The following is a 17159-nucleotide window of genomic DNA, read 5'->3' as shown; positions in this document are numbered from 1 at the left end:
GACTTTGTAAGTGCGCTTTGTGCATTCGGATAACTGGACTAAACGCACAAACAAAAGGGAGGTATTTGGACATAAAGATAAACTTTATCGAACAAAACTAACATTTATTGTCTAAAATGGAGACCTGGGAGTGCCATCAGATTAAGATCATCAAAGGTAAGTGATTCATTTTAATGCTATTTCTGACTTGTGACACAGCCATTTTCCAACCAAGGAGAGGTATGGTTTTCCGTGGCTAGGCACTGACCAAACAATCGCATGGTGTGCTTTCGCCTTTTTGAAATCTGACACCGTGGCTGGATTAACAAGAAGTGTATCTTTAAAATGGTGTATAATACTTGAATGTTTGAGGAATTTTAATTATGAGATTTCTGTTTGAATTCGGCGCCCTGCAATTTCACTGGCTGTTGGAGAGGTGGGACGCTAGTGTCCCACATATCCCAGAGAGGCTAACCACTTAGCTACTAAATTTGCAAATCAAAATGGCACATTGCAGAGCATTTAGCACATTTTAGAAAGTTAGCTTAATAGTTATGAGATATCTAGCAGGCAAACATTCTTCTGGCTCCGGACTCTCCTTATTGTGTGCTTGTAAACAAACACCACGTGACTGGGGACTACCGGTAAGCTTCATAATTAACAATTGTGACAGGTAAAATGAAGGCAATCTTCTAACATTGCACAAGTTGACAGCAGGTATTTACTTAAAAAGTAGCAACAAATATTCAAATTATATATTTTTTAATAATCAAAAGATGGCGTAGCGGTCTAAGGCAATGCATCGCAGTGCTTGAGGCGTCACTACAGACCCGGATTCGATCCCAGGCCGTGACTGGGAGTCCCATAGGGCGGCACACAATCAGCCCAGCGTCATCCAGGTAGGGGAGGGTTTGTCCGGGGGGCTTTACTTAACTCATCACTCCTTGTGGCAGGCCAAGTGCCTGCAGGCTGACTTTGGTCGTCAGTTGAATGGTGTTTCCTCCGACACATTGGTGAAGCTGGCTTCCGGGTTAAACTGGCGGGTGTTAGCTTCTTCCAAAATCAAGCTTCGCTTGGAAACAGCAGAGAATCCCCCCCCTCGATCAAGCGCCTTTTTCTAATAATTGTTTTGTGTGCAACAAACTGTGAGTAGCATGTTTGAGTTACTTGTATAACTTTGAGCTGGGATGTCTGTCCTGCAAATGGTTTAGAGCAGAGATTGTGTGCAATGCGCTCTTTAGCATTTAGTTAGTTTTCTCTATGGGATTATACATGTACTTATTAGCATTGCTAACATTTGGATTACAGAGGTGAAGTGGGGTTTGAAAATAGCCCTCCTTGTGTTTAGTGTTGCTATTACAGAATATCCCGGGATGGTATAAGGTCGGTATAATCTGGATACCGCCCAAGCCTTGTGTTGAAATAGGAATTGTTTATTACTAGAGCTACAGATTTGATCATGAACACTGAGACCTGCTGTGAGTATTAATTGAGCAGGATCAACAGATTTTCTTTATCGTTCATATGATCAGTTTGCCAGTGCAGCTTAATACAGAGATTCTTTCTGCACATCTTTGTCCACCTGGTTCTCCCTGGAAACACAAAAAACAAGTCTTGATTTCACCTACTAGTTTCCATGGCAACATAGCTGTTTTGGGGAGGAGAGCTCTACTCCACTTTTCTTTTAAGAAAAGCATAATTAAAAAGGACAGAATGAGATGAAGAAAGACCGTGAGCAAAATAGATGGAGGAAAACATGAGGAGTGAATGCTAGAGGAAGATAGATTGGTGCGGGTTACCACAGCAAGGTGTTGTGCAGGATATGACTTCTGATGGTTATTTTAATCTGTTTGCTCCTGTTCTATATTGACTTTGTCGTTTGAGTTTCTTAGAGATGCAAACTTCCCCTTATCTATTGTGAATTTCGTATTTTGTGTTTTATTTGTGTGTGTCCGTCCAAGTACATGCACTTTACGTTCAATTAAAAATGGTTTTGAATAATTACTTTTGTTTTCAAGATAAATATGTGATGTAGAAATAGTGTGTAATGAAAACCCTCCTGATTTCACAATATGGCTACTACATTTCAAGCATCTCCATCTCAGGAGGGAGATGCGATGAAGAACAGCTAGCTTACTCTCACCTAGAGAGCGAGATGTAAATAAAGGGAATTTGTTTGTTCTTTTACAGGGGGAGGGAGATACAGGGAGGAACTGCTTATTTGTTCTATTAGACAGGAGAGGCAGAAAAGGAGAGATGCAAATAAACGAACAGCCTGTTTGTCGCCCTCATTGAAGCTAAGGAACCCCGTTAATTAGAATTTACAAAGAAATGGCTCCGGTGTGCTAGTGCAGAGGGAGGGCATCAGAAGTAAAAGGAACAGCTTGTTGATTTGACTGGAGGGAAGGTGTCACTAATAACGGAACAGAGGGATGGAGACGCAGAACAGCCTGTTGATATTTCAGGCCATGTGACCAGAAATGCAACAGTCAGTCGTGCAGCTGAAAAATGTGTTTGTTTTTTTTCTCTCCCTCGCTTTACCCCTCTCGTTCTATCTTTTGTTCTTTTTTCCCCTTAACTTTCCTTTACTAGTATCAATTCCCAAATATTCAAGGATTTATGTCACAATAAAGTAAACTGCTTGACTACCTTTTGAGGTCAGTGATGGAAAAACTAGCAGCCGGTTCAAATGTGATATTCGAGCAACCATAGGATGGCTCAATGCATGACCCAAATGCAGAAGTAGGCCTTTTCACACAGTCCTGTATTTTCTCATAGTCCTATAAGGCCATCTCTGTTGGGTGTTGAATACTGCCTTGTACAAGTTGTCAATACAGTGATCATTGTGATTTACCAATGAGCGATTTGTTTAACACTGCCTGCCTGTGTTGGTCTTGTATTCGTCTTCACAAGTGTGTAACCTATATGAATGAGTGGTTGACATTATTTCTCTCCTCTACTGGTCTCTAGCCCACGGGGTACATGGAGGCTGCCCTGTCCTACAGCACCATAGAGGACCTGCAGCTGCTCTCCTGGGATAACGCCCCCAAATACTGTGTGCAGCTCAGCTTCCCCGGGGGCACCGTCCTCCTGCAGGTATGTTCTGTCCCCCTCCCTCCCTCTTCATGTCACGTGTGTGTGTGTGCCAATCGTATCTTTTACTTGACTGACTATGTGCCCTAACAGGCAGCCAACAGCTATCTGCGGGACCAGTGGTTTAATTCTCTACAGTGGAAGGTAGGATTACTAAGTTTAAGTATTCATTGGTTTGCGTTCATGGGGGTTCAACAAGATTCACAGCACTTTGGGCAGAGATTTTATCTGTAGTCTACACAGAACGCTGCATACATTTCCTTTATGCATTTTTGCGTTGGTTTGATAAGCACATAAAACTGTATCTGTATGTGAGTATGTGTGCCTCTTTATTTCCAACCAGAAAAAGATCTATAAGTACCGTAAGGTTCTGAACAACCCAAGTCGCTGGGAGGTGGTTCTGAAGGAGATCAGATTGCTGGTGGACATGGCCCTGACCTCTCCCCTGCAGGATGAGTCCATCCACCAGGCCCCCCTGCAAATCATCTCCACCCTGCTGGCTGAGGTAGGCCCATCTGCAGACCACACACACACACACACCTGCTACTGGGAGGTCAGCTCAAAACCCACAGATGTCTGCTGTTTGGCAGAATAAAAGTTGTTTGGGAGTGTCTCTATTACATTTATTTGTCTGAGCTCTCTGTTGCTGATCATACCAGTCTTATTTCTGTTGTCCCCTTCCTCCTCAGAACACCAACCTCAGCACTCAGGACCATGAGAACATCATTGTGGTGAGTTTGAAGTTGCTGTTATAGTGTAATGGTGGATTCATCGGGATGTGTTTGTGTCCCTAACCCCATGGGACCTGGCCACTAGATATGGGATGTTGCAGCTCTTGAGGTACAGTTTAATGTACACTTTTTTTTTTTACATGGGAGAAGTTGCTCAACTCATTTACCTGCCTTGGGGTGAATTACGAGCTAAGATGATGAGAGAATTCTAGGTACACCGGTGTATTTTTAGGGTGAATTCTGCAGTAACTCTTGGGAATTACAGGCTAGGCTTAAGCTCTCGTGGACATATTATGTAAACATCAATGGTTGAGCATCTGACCAAATTATGCAAGATTTTAGTTCTGGCTTAACCGAGATTAGGCTAGCACTCTCTTTATTCACCCATGGAAGGTTTATCAGCTGTATGCCCGGGCTACACTTGGAATACACTGTCCAACGAAATGCTTACTTACAGCTTCCTTCTCGATAATGCAACAACAATAAGAAAATATAAGAATACGAACATAAAGTAAATGGCTCAGTAGAATAGAATACACATTTTAGCATAAGTACAATACAGATGGGCACAATTTATAGTCCAATATTTACACATGTTTTGGGGAAGGGGTATTGGGGGCAAAATGTTTAAATTGTGTGGTATTTAGCAATAATAATATGAGTCTGGTAGTAGCAGTTGTAGAGTGTGTGTGTGTGTAGTGTGCATGTCTGTGCGGGTGCGTGCGTGAGAGAATGCATGTGCGATTTGGTGCGGAGAATCAGAGCAGGTGGTTGGTTCAGTTATCTTGTTCACTAGTCAGATAGCTTGTAGTACTTTATTTTTTGTACTTTTGTCCCTTTTCATCCCCAATTTCGTGATATCCAAATGTTAGTTAGTCTTGTCCCATCGCTGCAACTCCCAGACTCAGGAGAGCCGAAGGTAGATAGCCATGCATCCTCTGAAACACGACCCCGCCAAGCCGCACTGGTTCTTGACACACTGCTCGCTTAACCCGGAAGCCATCCGCGCCAAATGTGTCGGAGGAAACACTGTACATTTGGTGACCGAAGTCAGCGTGCATGCGCCCGGGCCAGCCACAAGGAGTCGCTAGAGTGCGATGGGAGGAGGACATCCCAGCCAGCCAAACCCTCCCCTAACACAGACGACTCAGGGCCAATTGTGCGCCGCCTCATAGGTCTACCGGTCGTGGCCGGCTGCGACACAGCCCGGGATTGAACCCAGGTCTTTAGTGCCTTAGACCACTGTGTCACTCAGGAGGCCCGGCTAGTACTGTTTCACCCAATTGATGTATACTGTATTCTAGTCATGGCTCATACTATATAACTTATTATAAAAACAATTGCTAGGTATTACTGTGCTGTTGGAGCTAGAAACACAAGTGTTTCGCTGCACCTGCTATAACGTCTACAAATCTGTGTACGTGACCAATAAACTTTCATTTGATCTAGTAGAAACTGTCTCTGAGCCTGTTTATCAGACCTCATGCACATGGTCATTGTAAATAGAAGATCACATGGCTGGGGAAATTGTGAGGTTATATTAATCAGTCCTGTCTCTGGTATCTCTGTGTGTCCCTAGGCCATCGCTCCTCTCCTGGAAAATAACCACCCTCCACCGGACCTGTGTGAGTTCTTCTGCAAGGTAAAGATGGGCCCCACTTCAACCTGTTGTCAAAATCAAACCCCATAACTGCCTTGGCCCTTCGTGCTTGTGTAACGGAGTTGAATTGGTAACCTCACTACTCCGCTTGAAATGCCTCCACCTGCGCCATCGAATAGTTAGCTTTTCAGTGGCGTAGCTGGTTAAGGCATTGTCTAGAGGGTGGTCACGTGTGTTTGCGAGGACAAAGGACAGATCAAGGTCCGGTAAGAGAAGGAAGCTGTACTGTTAAGCAAGCACTGTGACGTCCCTCACACTAGGGCCGTTGTTGGAGCGGAAGATGGAACCACTTTGCTACCATGGCTGTCATTAACAGCCCATGTACAGTTTATCCAGGCCTAGGTAATAGATTCACATTATTGTTAAGATGATTGAGTGAATGGTTGTTTTGTGCAGCACTGTCGGGAGCGTCCGCGGTCCATGGTTGTGATTGAAGTGTTCACCCCTGTGGTCCAGAGAATCCTCAAACACAACATGGTGAGCTAAGCGTTCCGTCTTGTTCCCTGTATAGGTTCACACTCAGTTTGTTTCTTTTCTTCTGTGGTTATATATTGGAGTGTCAAAGCCCACTGTGCCGCCTCTTGTCCTCTCTCTGTCCCCGTGTTTATTTCTCTGCCTCCTTTCTGTCTGTGCCAGGACTTTGGGAAGTGCCCCAGACTGCGTCTCTTCACTCAGGAGTACATCTTGGCTCTAAATGAGCTCAACGCTGGGATGGAGGTCGTCAAGAAATTCATTCACAGGTGAGTCAGTGACATGTTTTTAGGATGGTGATTTTTTTCTTTTCTTCCACCAACCAGGAAAAGCTCAGGCCCTAGTTATTTTCAATAGTACTCCATGATTTACTCTGCTTTCTCCCTGTTCCATGGAGTCTATTGGGTGCTAATTGTGTGTGTGGCTGTGTTTCAGCATGCATGGCCCCACCGGGCAGTGCCCTCACCCCCGTGTCCTGCCCAACCTGGTGGCAGTGTGCTTGGCTGCCATCTACTCCTGCTACGAGGACTTCATCAACAGGTGAGTGATCTGCTGTACTGTAGATCCAACACACAGACTCGACTCTCTGGCCCAATGAACATCCCTGGTTAGCTTAGGTTACTCACCTTCCCTTTAAACATTTACCGAGGTGTTGACTTGAGTAATGAGTTATCATTATATCATCACCCCTGGGTCCTCAGCCCCTGGAGGAGAAAATTTGCTGGATTTCCGTTGCATTGTCACCCCAGAGAATCATTGCTCGGATACATGACCCTCAACACGCTCCCTCTAAGTATACAGGGGCTAATGCCGTTGTAACAGAGGCCTGGCTACAACCCCAGCAGAATGACGATGTATTCTAACTATGGACTTCTGAGTGTTAGTCTTGAGACGATTATGTCATGTGTGATACAATGACTCTCCATTCTTCTATTACACAAAATGGTCTCTCCATCTCCCCAACAAAATCTCTCTCTCTGTGCAGCCGGGACAACTCCCCCAGTCTGAAGGAGATAAGGAACGGCTGCCAGCAACAGAATGAGCGTAAACCCCCTCTGCCCCTCCGCCTACTCCGCCCAGAGCCCCTGACACCCGCACCCACAGGTCTGCTGTCCCTCTCCCCTCCCCCCTCAGCTCCCCTCCCCCCTCCCCCCACACTGCCCCTCTCTCCTCCGCCTTCCATCGTCAACTCCAGTGAGATCCTGGTGGAGTTGGAACGCAACAACAACACTGCCAACGCCAGGCGGAAGGGCCCAGGGGGAGGCGACAGTGAGCCCAACCTGATCGACTGTCTGCTGGTCAGCCCCGCCCTCAACGCCCTGTCAATCCAGCTGCCTGCCCAGGCCGACCGCGTGCTTGGCTGCTTCGCACTCATCCTCAAAATGCTGTGAGTTACCACTACTATTACTGTATCCCCTCTGCCTTACTGTCTGCCTTACTGTGTGTGTTTAAATGTTAACCAGGGTTCATGTTTGGCACTATCTGTGTGGGCTGTGCTGAGTAGCATAACACAGCTGCTGCCTCTGATCTCCTACTGGAGAATCATTCAAAAGGAAGGAGTGTCTGCTAGTGTGTCTCTGAATGGATGGATGACATGGGCGTGACGATGTTTTGCAAGAGGGAAGTGGCACAAGTGGTTCTATTATGTGTGTGGGAACGGGGAATGACTGTAACTGTGACACTTAACAGACAGGAATCTGATCCTCTCCTCGTCCCATTGAATTGATGGGTTTGTTTGGTGTCATAGGGCGACACTCGGGTTACCTCTCGTGATTCCCTGTGTGCCCAGCCCCCTGCTCTCATTATGTGTCCACCTTTCTGTTCTTACTCTTATCTCTTTCTCTCTGCAACCATTCAGGTCTGACTACGATGACTGGAGACCCGCCCTGGCTAGCCTGCTGCAGCCCATCCCATTCCCCAAAGAGTAAGTATACTGCCCTGGCTCTACACCTATCCACTTCCACCTCTTGTGCTCCCTCACCTTTTCCTGGTCACTCCCCGGCCCTCCACCCTTCCTCCTCCAGGCTTTGTGGTCAGGGCTGGGACTTTGGGTGAGGGCCTGTCTCTGCCGTGTAGTGGCCTGGGAGTGGTGTTGACGTGGCTGTGCTGCTGAGGTGCCCTGCTGGGGATGAGGCGCCCCCCTGAGTGGCTGTTGTAATTGGCTCCTCAGTCCGGGCCCTCATTACCAGTCACCTACAGAGGGATGTTGTTGTCACAGCCGGCAGACTCACCTGCTGCTCACCTGCGCACCAGAGCCTAATCCAAGCGTTCAGGCGTCATTAGAAAGGGCAACAACACTCCGACACAACTCCTAGAGGGATTGAGTCAGACAGAAAACACACACCCCCAACTTCCGATAGATTGACATGTATTTGTGTGTTGTTGCTCAGATATGTTCAAACCAATAAAAAAATGGGATGTGTTTCCTATGCGATCCAACTGCAATCTGTTCAACATCTTACTGCATGTTTAAACATGTTTTATTCTCCATTTAATCATAATTATTGTATTTCATCTTGTTTTTAATGTGTATTCTTACCACCTCTTTAGGGCCCTTGCACATGCCAAATTTACAAAGTAAGTATCTACAGCCATGACTTCTAGTTAACAAATCTTACATTTCAGTTACCATCCCACAAGGAAAGCATGAGGATTGTGCCTGACTTGTCTGTCTGTTTTGAACAGAGAGCTGAAACATGTTATTCAGAGGTTTGCAGAGGACCCCAGACAGGAGGTTAGTGTGTGTGTGTGAATCTCTGACCATACATCACTGTTTCGCCTTAGTTCAGTGTTGGATGTGTGTGTGTGGTAGTCATTGTTGTGTGGTTGTTGCAGGTCCACTCCTGTCTGCTCAGTGTGCGCTCAGGAAAGGACGGTTGGTTCCAGCTCTACAGTCCAGGGGGTGTGGCTTGTGATGATGATGGGGAGCTCTTTGCCAGCATGGTGAGTGATTGGTGGTATTACCCTAATAATCCTGACCCTCATACCTACCTTCTGTTCTGATTGGCTGGACTTGACCTTTGACTCTCTCCTCCAGGTTCACATTCTTATGGGCTCCTGTTACAAAACTAAGAAGTTTCTCCTGTCCCTGGCTGAAAACAAGCTGGGGCCCTGCATGCTCCTGGCTCTGCGTGGGAACCAGACCATGGTTGAGGTGTGTGTGTGTGTGCCCTATGTACAGAGCTGACTTGTTTTTATTACTGTGTGTTTTTAGAGGTGTGAGTGCACAGGAAGCAGAGGTGATGTGTGTGTGTGTGTGTGTTTGTTTCAGATCCTGTGCCTGATGCTGGAGTACAACATCATTGAGAACAAGGACACCCAGCTGCAGATCATCTCCACCCTGGAGAGCACTCCGGTGGGCCTTCACATGTACGAGCAGCTGTGTGACAGGCAGAGGGAGCTCAAAGAGCTGGTGAGTTAATACCGCACTGTGCACAAACAAAGGCTCGAACACGACACGCTCAACCTCACACTGCATTCCCAATTCTACTGTAATGTCTTCTCAAAATACACAAGGTCTGGGCTGTCAGCGGACAACTGTAGTATCTGCTCAGTTAAAACTGTTACTACTCTACACTGTCCACTCTGCTAGAGTTATCTATTCATTATCCCGTGTTACCTAGTGTTTCTGTATTGTTACTTCATGCAAATATGAACCCTTTATCTCATTTAAGAGACCTCCTATTTCATCATTGGCACATTGCTCATAGACACCACCTGCTGTCTGAATAGGGAACTGCTGTAATCAGTCGCCATTTTTTTTTATTTCCTTTCTCCCTCAGCAAAGAAAAGGAGGCCCCACCCGACTCACTCTGCCCTCCAAGTCTACAGTGAGATTGGCTTTTATTACACTACTGCCATTTCCTCAAGCATTATTTGTTTTTCTTTCACCCGAACGTGATATTTTTTTATACAAAATGTTCAAATTTAACTGTTACATTTTGCGAGAAAGATGACCTGACTCTCCATGTCTCAATTCAATTTGAAAAACATGATGTCGCTCCCTGCCTCTGTATCTGACCATGTCTCTGTGTATCTCTGAGTAGGATGCAGACCTTGCCAGGCTGCTGAGCTCTGGCTCCTTTGGGAACCTGGAGAACCTGAGTCTTGCCTTCACCAACGTCACCAGTGCCTGTGCGGAACAGCTCATCAAATTGCCCTCTCTCAAACAGCTCAACCTTTGGTCCACCCAGGTCAGAACACACACACACACACACACACACACACACACACACACACACACACACACACACACACACACACCACATTTTTTGTTTTTATTTGAACTTTATGAGTAATACTCTGTATGACTTTGAAAGACAAATCCTCTCTTCCTGTTTCTGTCTTTCCTTCAGTTTGGAGATACAGGATTGCGGTTGCTGTCTGAACACTTGGCGTGTCTGCAGGTGTTGAATCTGTGTGAGACACCCGTGACCGACGCCGGCCTGCTGTCCCTCAGCTGTAAGAACTCATCTAAATCATTTGACTATATGCTACTCGCATATGGTATGCAGTGGGGCAAAAAAGTATTTAGTCAGCCACCAATTGTGCAAGTTCTCCCACTTAAAAAGATGAGAGGCCTGTAATTTTCATCATAGGTACACTTCAACTATGACAGACAAAATGAGAAAAAAAATACAGAAAATCACATTGTAGGATTTTTTAATGAATTTATTAGCAAATTATGGTGGAAAATAAGTATTTGGTCAACAACAAAAGTTTATCTCAATACTTTGTTATATACCCTTTGTTGGCAATGACAGAGGTCAAACGTTTTCTGTAAGTGTTCACAAGGTTTTCACACACTGTTGCTGGTATTTTGGCCCATTCCTCCATGCAGATCTCCTCTAGAGCAGTGATGTTTTGGGGCTGTTGCTGGGCAACACGGACTTTCAACTCCCTCCAAAGATTTTCTATGGGGTTGAGATCTGGAGACTGGCTAGGCCACTCCAGGACCTTGAAATGGTTCTTACGAAGCCACTCCTTCGTTGCCCGGGCGGTGTGTTTGGGATCATTGTCATGCTGAAAGCCCCAAATCGAGGGAGATTATTAGTGGTCTTGTGATTTTCTGGATTTTTTTCTTCTCATTTTGTCTGTCATAGTTGAAGTGTACCTATGATGAACATTACAGGCCTCATCTTTTTAAGTGGGAGAACTTGCACAACTGGTGGCTGACTAAATACTTTTTTGCCCCACTATACTTCACACCTGCCCTACAACCTCATACATTCAGTATAGAACAGGCCTTCCACACAGCCTCCTAGATCTATACATATGTTAAGGTGACATGTTTATGCGTGTCTCTTCCAGCCATGAAGAGCCTGTGCAGTTTGAACATGAACAGCACAAAGCTCACAGCAGACACATACGAGGACTTAAAGGTAAGATGAACCGTGAGACCCTCTCTGTTGATAAGAACACCGAATTATAGTTTGGTATCTTTTCTCCTCTCTCTTCCTGTCAGGCCAAACTCCCCAATCTGACGGAGGTGGATGTCCGCTACACCGAGGCCTGGTGAACACATCCTGTGTGACATCACTAGAACACCAACTCCCACACCATCCAAACATGAGGATTACCTGATATCAACAGAACACATAGTCTCTCTTACATCAACAACAAGAGGATCCTCTCCCATCTGCAGACGAGGACCTTTTTTTTTTTTTAATCTGGAGATGACATCAGAACGCCTGGACCTCTCTAGTAACATCATGTCAAGCGAGAATTACTATCTTTCTAGTGACATCGTCAAAATACAAGGAGCTCCTTTTTAGCGACATCATCAAAAAAGCAAGGACCCACTTTCTTGTGACACAAGGGACCTTATCTTTCTCTCTCATGCGTGGTTTCTCACTCTGTTCCTGTCCACATCATCCTATTTGCCCTCAATAGACTCCTCATAGATTTATTCAGTGTTGTGTCAAATGTACACAGAACACCAAGTAAACAAGTGGATATTTCTCCCCTCCCTCTCTCCCACTCTCTCTGAGGACCTTTATGTTTAAATGCACTCTTCCCTCCATTTACTGGGAGCTCTTCTATCCTTGTCTGATCAAGGTTAGATAACCAGGTCACATTCCAGTACACTTTTGATATTGCCTCTAGTTCAATCCAAATGTAGCTCTAAAGATGTGTCCAATTGTCATTTCGGTCTTGTTTTTTTTTGTTTGGGTTCTTTCAGGTTCAGATTCTGGCCTTTCCAGTCCTTTATTGGGGATGAGGTGCTACCTCAAACAAAATAAAAATTGCAAGACTGTGCCTAATTCCTCATATGACACTCAATCAATTTTTATCAACTTGAATGAACATATTTTTCCAGACATCTCTGCATTCATATATTGTGTGTGACATTTAAGCAGACATTTCAGGAGCTCTGCTCTGTGGTTGCAACACTATTAAAAGGAAGAAATGTTTCCTTTTAATTTGTGTTTTCAATGTACATAACTCCCATATTTAATAGAATGATTGTGTAGTAGGTGGTCTGGGACTGCCTTGTATTTATGATTTCTCAACTTCATATCCCTCTTTCTGCCTCCCATTATTTTCTCATATGTTAAGACACTTTCCAGGCATACCGCAGTTGACTTTCATCACACAATCAATCGAGATGTTGCCTAACATTCTTATCCATGCGGAGGCCTAAACTGAAGCCCTATGTGCACCTTGCATCAACCTCTCAATGTTGACTTTTTTTTTTTTCTAAAGATAAATATGGGATACATTTTGATATTAGCTGTAGATATACAGGCCATGGTCATCCTTAGGAGTATTTTGTGATAAATGTCAGGAGTGAACAGACTCTGTAGAGGCAACAGCATGGTGTATAGATGACCCTGTTTAAAAAAGCAGCACATAACCTGCCCAGAGTCTCTAGAATAAGACCTTTGTGGTTGGTCGGTCAGTACCAGAGTGGAAAGCCAAACAAGTTCATTTCTGTTTCAATCCATTTTTTTTTTGTTGCCATACTGCACTTCAGACACAAATATATTGTATCATACATCAGTACTATCTGATACAGTGGCATAGAATCACGTGCTAATCATTTGTTCACAGAGCCACATTTCTCTCTACTCTGACTAGGTATCCCTCTTTCCCTTTGCCCATCAAGCATGGAGAGAGGGCACTGTTTTGGAGTATGCTCACCCATTTATGTAGTACATGTAGCTGGGGTAAAATGTTTCATTCCTCCATCTTCATTTGGAATCATGAGAACACTGTTTGCATGGGCAATACCACCAGTTCTGAATAGATTTCCTATATTATTACCAAGGAATGTGATATTACAGCATTCAGGTATGTGGTAACTTGGCCCACACAAACTGCAGAAGAGTTGTCCCTCTGTCTCTTCTGCTTTAGGTGGTTTTGATGAATCTGTTCCTTCTCTGTGCCCTTTCAGGGCGTCTCGTACACAATCGGAGCGTTATTCTGTATGCCCGACTCTGGTTCCTTCCACTTTTGTTTTCTCCAGAATGCTCAAGAATTCTTTCCGTTCAGTTTTGGCAGAACTTTCAGGACACAGTTGGACACCGTCCAATAAGATTTCAATGCTATGTTGATTTTGAGTGCCACGACGGTTCGGTGCACTAAATGTTGTTGTATATGGCCACCAGGCTTAGGACCTCATGCTGTCACATCCTGTATAATGTAAATACAAGTGTATATAATTTTCTGTCCCTCTCTATGTTCCCCTCCGCTCTGTGTTTCTCTTAGTCTCCCTGTTAGGGAGGCTGTTGCCTTCATCTTCAGGATGTGTGCGTGTGGTCATTACTTTAATTTTCACACAAAGTGCACTGTAATCTAACTTCCATTATGTTTTCATGGTAATTGTTATGGCTGATTTTGTATTTGTTTCAACAGTTTGTTTGATTTGATCACTTTAATCAAGTGTTTGTCATCTGTTTTGTATATACAGTACCAGTCAAAAATGTGGACACTTACTTTCTTTTTACTATTTTCTACATTTTAGAATAATAGTGAAGACATCAAACCTATGAAATAACACACATGGAATCATATAGTAACCAAAAAAGTGTAAAAACAAATCTAAATATATTTGAGATTCTTTAAAGTAGCCCCTTTGCCTTGATGACAGCATTGGACACTCTTGGCATTCTCTTAACCAGCTTCATGAGGAATGCTTTTCCAACCGTCTTGAAGTAGTCCCCACATATTCTGAGCACTTGTTGGCTGCTTATCCTTCACGCTGCGGTCCCAACTCATCCCAAACCATCTCAATTGGGTTGAGGTCGGGTGATTGTGGAGGTCATCTGATGTAGCACTCATCACACCTTTGTCAAATAGTCCTTACACAGCCTGGAGGTGTGTTGGATCATTGTCCTGTTGAAAAAGAAATAATAGTCCCACTAAGGGTGAACCAGATGGGATGGCGTATAGCTGCAGAATGCTGTGGTAGCCATGCTGGTTAAGTGTGCCTTGAATTCTAAATAAATCACTGACCGTGTCACCAGCAAAGCACCATCACACCACCACCTCCATGCTTCACGGTGGCAACCACACATGCGGAGATCATCCGTTCACCTACTCTGCGTCTCACGAAGACACGGCGGTTGGAATCAAAATTCTCAAATGTGGACTCGTCAGACCAAAGGACAGATTTCCACCAGTCTAATATCCATTGTCGTGTTTCATGGCCCAAGCAAGTCTCTTATTATTAGTGTCCTTCAGTAGTGGTTTCTTTGCAGCAATTCAACCATGAAGGCCTGGTTTGCGCAATCTCCTCTGAACAGATGTGTCTGTTACTTGAACTCTGTGAAGCATTTATTTGGGCTGCAATTTCTGAGGCTGGTAACTAATGAACTTATCCTCTGCAGCAGAGGTAATTCTGGGTCTTCCTTTCCCGTGGCGGTCCTCATGAGAGCCAGTTTCATCATAGTGCTTGATGTTTATTGCGACTGCACTTGAAACTTTTGAAGTTCTTGAAATTTTCTGGATTGACTGACCATGTTTCTCTTTGCTTATTTGAGCCGTTGTTGCCATGATATGGACTTAGTCCTATTGGTAAAATACCATCTTCTGTATACCACCTCTACCATATCACAACACAACTGATTGACTCAAATGCATTAAGGAAAGAAATTCCACAAATGTACTTTTCATAAGGCACACCTGTTAATTGAAATGCATTCCAGGTGACTACCTCATGGGGCAGCAGGTAGCCTAGTAGTTAGAACATTGGGCCAGTAACCGAAAGGTTGCTAGATCGAGTCCCTGAGCTGACAAGGTAAACATCTGTCGTTCTGCCCCTGAACAAGGAAGTTACTAGGCCGACATTGTAAATAAGAATTTGTTCTTAACTGACTTGCCTAGTTAAATAAAGGTCAAATAAAATGAAGCTGGTTGAGAGAATGCCAAGTGTGTGCAAAGCTGTCATCAAGGGTTGCTACTTTGAAGAATCTAAAACATATTTTGATTTAGTTTCACTTTTTTTTTTTTACTACATGATACCAAATCTGTTATTTCATAGTTTGGATGTCTACAATGTACAATGTAGAAAATTGTATAGAAAAACCATTGAATGAGTAGGTGTCCAGACTTTTGACTGGTATATCAGCTGATGTTTTTTTTATTTTAACTTTATTTTTTACGATTTTGAATATGAAAAGGGTCAGATCACTAGCTCTGCAGTCGCCCTACCCCCTTTGTCCATGGGTTACCACGATGTTCTGATCGAAGCGCAATGATGAGCAGTACATGTCGTAGACCAGCGACTGAATCACCTTTGTGTGATTTACAGACCTTTTGTATTGCTGGAATACATTAGCTTGTGCACAAAATACTGTGTATAAAGATATGAACATAGTATGTATGTATGCCAGTGAGTTTACTGGTTACTGTACTGTTTGTACACTGGTGAGATACTGTGTGATAAGTAGAGAGAATCAATATGTGGAATTATTTTTTTGTAACCGTTGACAGAATCTGCTCTTGGACCATTTCTATTGATGTGGTAATAGTGGGTGGGGTGGAGGGGGGGCAGTGGGTTTTGTAGCCCTGATGCTCCTCTAGTTTTTAACATTTCAAATGTATAGTTAAAGAGGGAGACCTAGAGGTGGGAATGTGGAGGGTTTTATTACTGTAGAGGAAATTGTGATTGTTATTAAAAAATATATTAATTTGTTATATTGCTATCCTGTGGAGCTCACTGTGCTTTGCTTGGGTTTATGTCTCCTCTTCTCCCTAATTCCCTCTCTCTTCTCATTCCTCTCTATCCAGAGGTGATATTACCTGTTCTAATTTTTCGGGAATTTGTAAAGATTTTTCATTAGAATTGTGACTGCGGCTTGAGTCTTAATGTGGTTGACAGCGGGGTGCCTGCTGCTGTGGCGCCCCCCCACCCCCACCCCCCCGCTGGCTCAGTCATGGACATAAACTAGGTTTCCCATGATTCCTGTAATTTTTGCAGATCAAACGCTGCCCTCATTTTCTCTTGTCTGTGTTATCTGCTTCTACAGCTGGGTTACTGCTGCTGCTCTGTGGCTGTTGTAATACAAATACAAGACCTTCTACAGGAAAATAAGAACTATGATGTGAAATAATTTCAATCAAAATAAACTGTCTGAATATGTTTCAAATGTGAGTGCTGCATAGTTATTTATAGGATCACTGTAAATTTCACTGGGATGTCAAACATCCCAGAGTTAAACCTCATAAAATGAAGTCAAGCTAGTCAGCAGAGGTCATGTTTTGACAAAATGATGCAGAGGAACCCTAAACAAAGGATTATCAAAGCAACATAATTAAAATGTTGGAAAAAACAGTGCTCTATGCAACAATTCAACCTGCACATAGCCCTTTTGTCTGATATATCAGTAGTAAAGAAATGCATTTGTTGAAAGGAAAACATAAGAAAATAAACAATTTACGCGTAACACTAATTCCTGCCCCTGCAGGTACTTTTCAGCTGTACTCTTCAAAAACCTCAGAAATTGTACTTATTTCAATGCTGCATAGTGCACCTTTCACTGTTCATCTGATTTACCTATTCATTCAAAAAAACAGAGGTATGTCACACATTATCTCTCTTTTGGCATTGGCTTTGAAAGACTGAAGCTTGGGAGGCAACCCCACAGGCTCAGGATTAGCTGACCTCAGGAATATAATTTACTGTTGATTCCTTTTCCTGTATCCTAGGACAGAGCAGAGGACCAGACGAGAGAATTAATGTATGCCCATTATGACATTTTATTGTAACATGAAAGGAGCAT

At 43.9% G+C, this 17159-nt stretch overlaps 1 protein-coding gene across 1 annotated transcript in view; it reads left to right on the top strand.

Moving 5' to 3' along the window:
- Window positions 1-13955, top strand: part of LOC110494415 (C-Maf-inducing protein) — a 39141-nt gene extending 25186 nt beyond the window's left edge. The window contains exons 2-21 of the mRNA XM_036953831.1: window positions 2950-3075; window positions 3166-3216; window positions 3416-3577; window positions 3762-3803; window positions 5383-5445; window positions 5860-5940; window positions 6100-6203; window positions 6370-6474; window positions 6920-7321; window positions 7793-7858; window positions 8485-8511; window positions 8620-8668; window positions 8770-8877; window positions 8972-9088; window positions 9206-9346; window positions 9717-9764; window positions 9981-10127; window positions 10290-10395; window positions 11245-11315; window positions 11399-13955. Coding sequence (XP_036809726.1) covers window positions 2950-3075; window positions 3166-3216; window positions 3416-3577; window positions 3762-3803; window positions 5383-5445; window positions 5860-5940; window positions 6100-6203; window positions 6370-6474; window positions 6920-7321; window positions 7793-7858; window positions 8485-8511; window positions 8620-8668; window positions 8770-8877; window positions 8972-9088; window positions 9206-9346; window positions 9717-9764; window positions 9981-10127; window positions 10290-10395; window positions 11245-11315; window positions 11399-11452 — 2070 coding nt within the window. The 3' untranslated portion in view covers window positions 11453-13955. The remainder of the gene's footprint in view (window positions 1-2949; window positions 3076-3165; window positions 3217-3415; window positions 3578-3761; window positions 3804-5382; window positions 5446-5859; window positions 5941-6099; window positions 6204-6369; window positions 6475-6919; window positions 7322-7792; window positions 7859-8484; window positions 8512-8619; window positions 8669-8769; window positions 8878-8971; window positions 9089-9205; window positions 9347-9716; window positions 9765-9980; window positions 10128-10289; window positions 10396-11244; window positions 11316-11398) is intronic.
- The last annotated feature ends 3204 nt before the right edge of the window (window positions 13956-17159 follow it).

The sequence above is a fragment of the Oncorhynchus mykiss genome, chromosome 2, assembly GCF_013265735.2.
Source record: "Oncorhynchus mykiss isolate Arlee chromosome 2, USDA_OmykA_1.1, whole genome shotgun sequence".
Lineage (NCBI taxonomy): Eukaryota > Metazoa > Chordata > Actinopteri > Salmoniformes > Salmonidae > Oncorhynchus > Oncorhynchus mykiss.
This window is presented reverse-complemented; position numbering and strand designations above follow the sequence as displayed.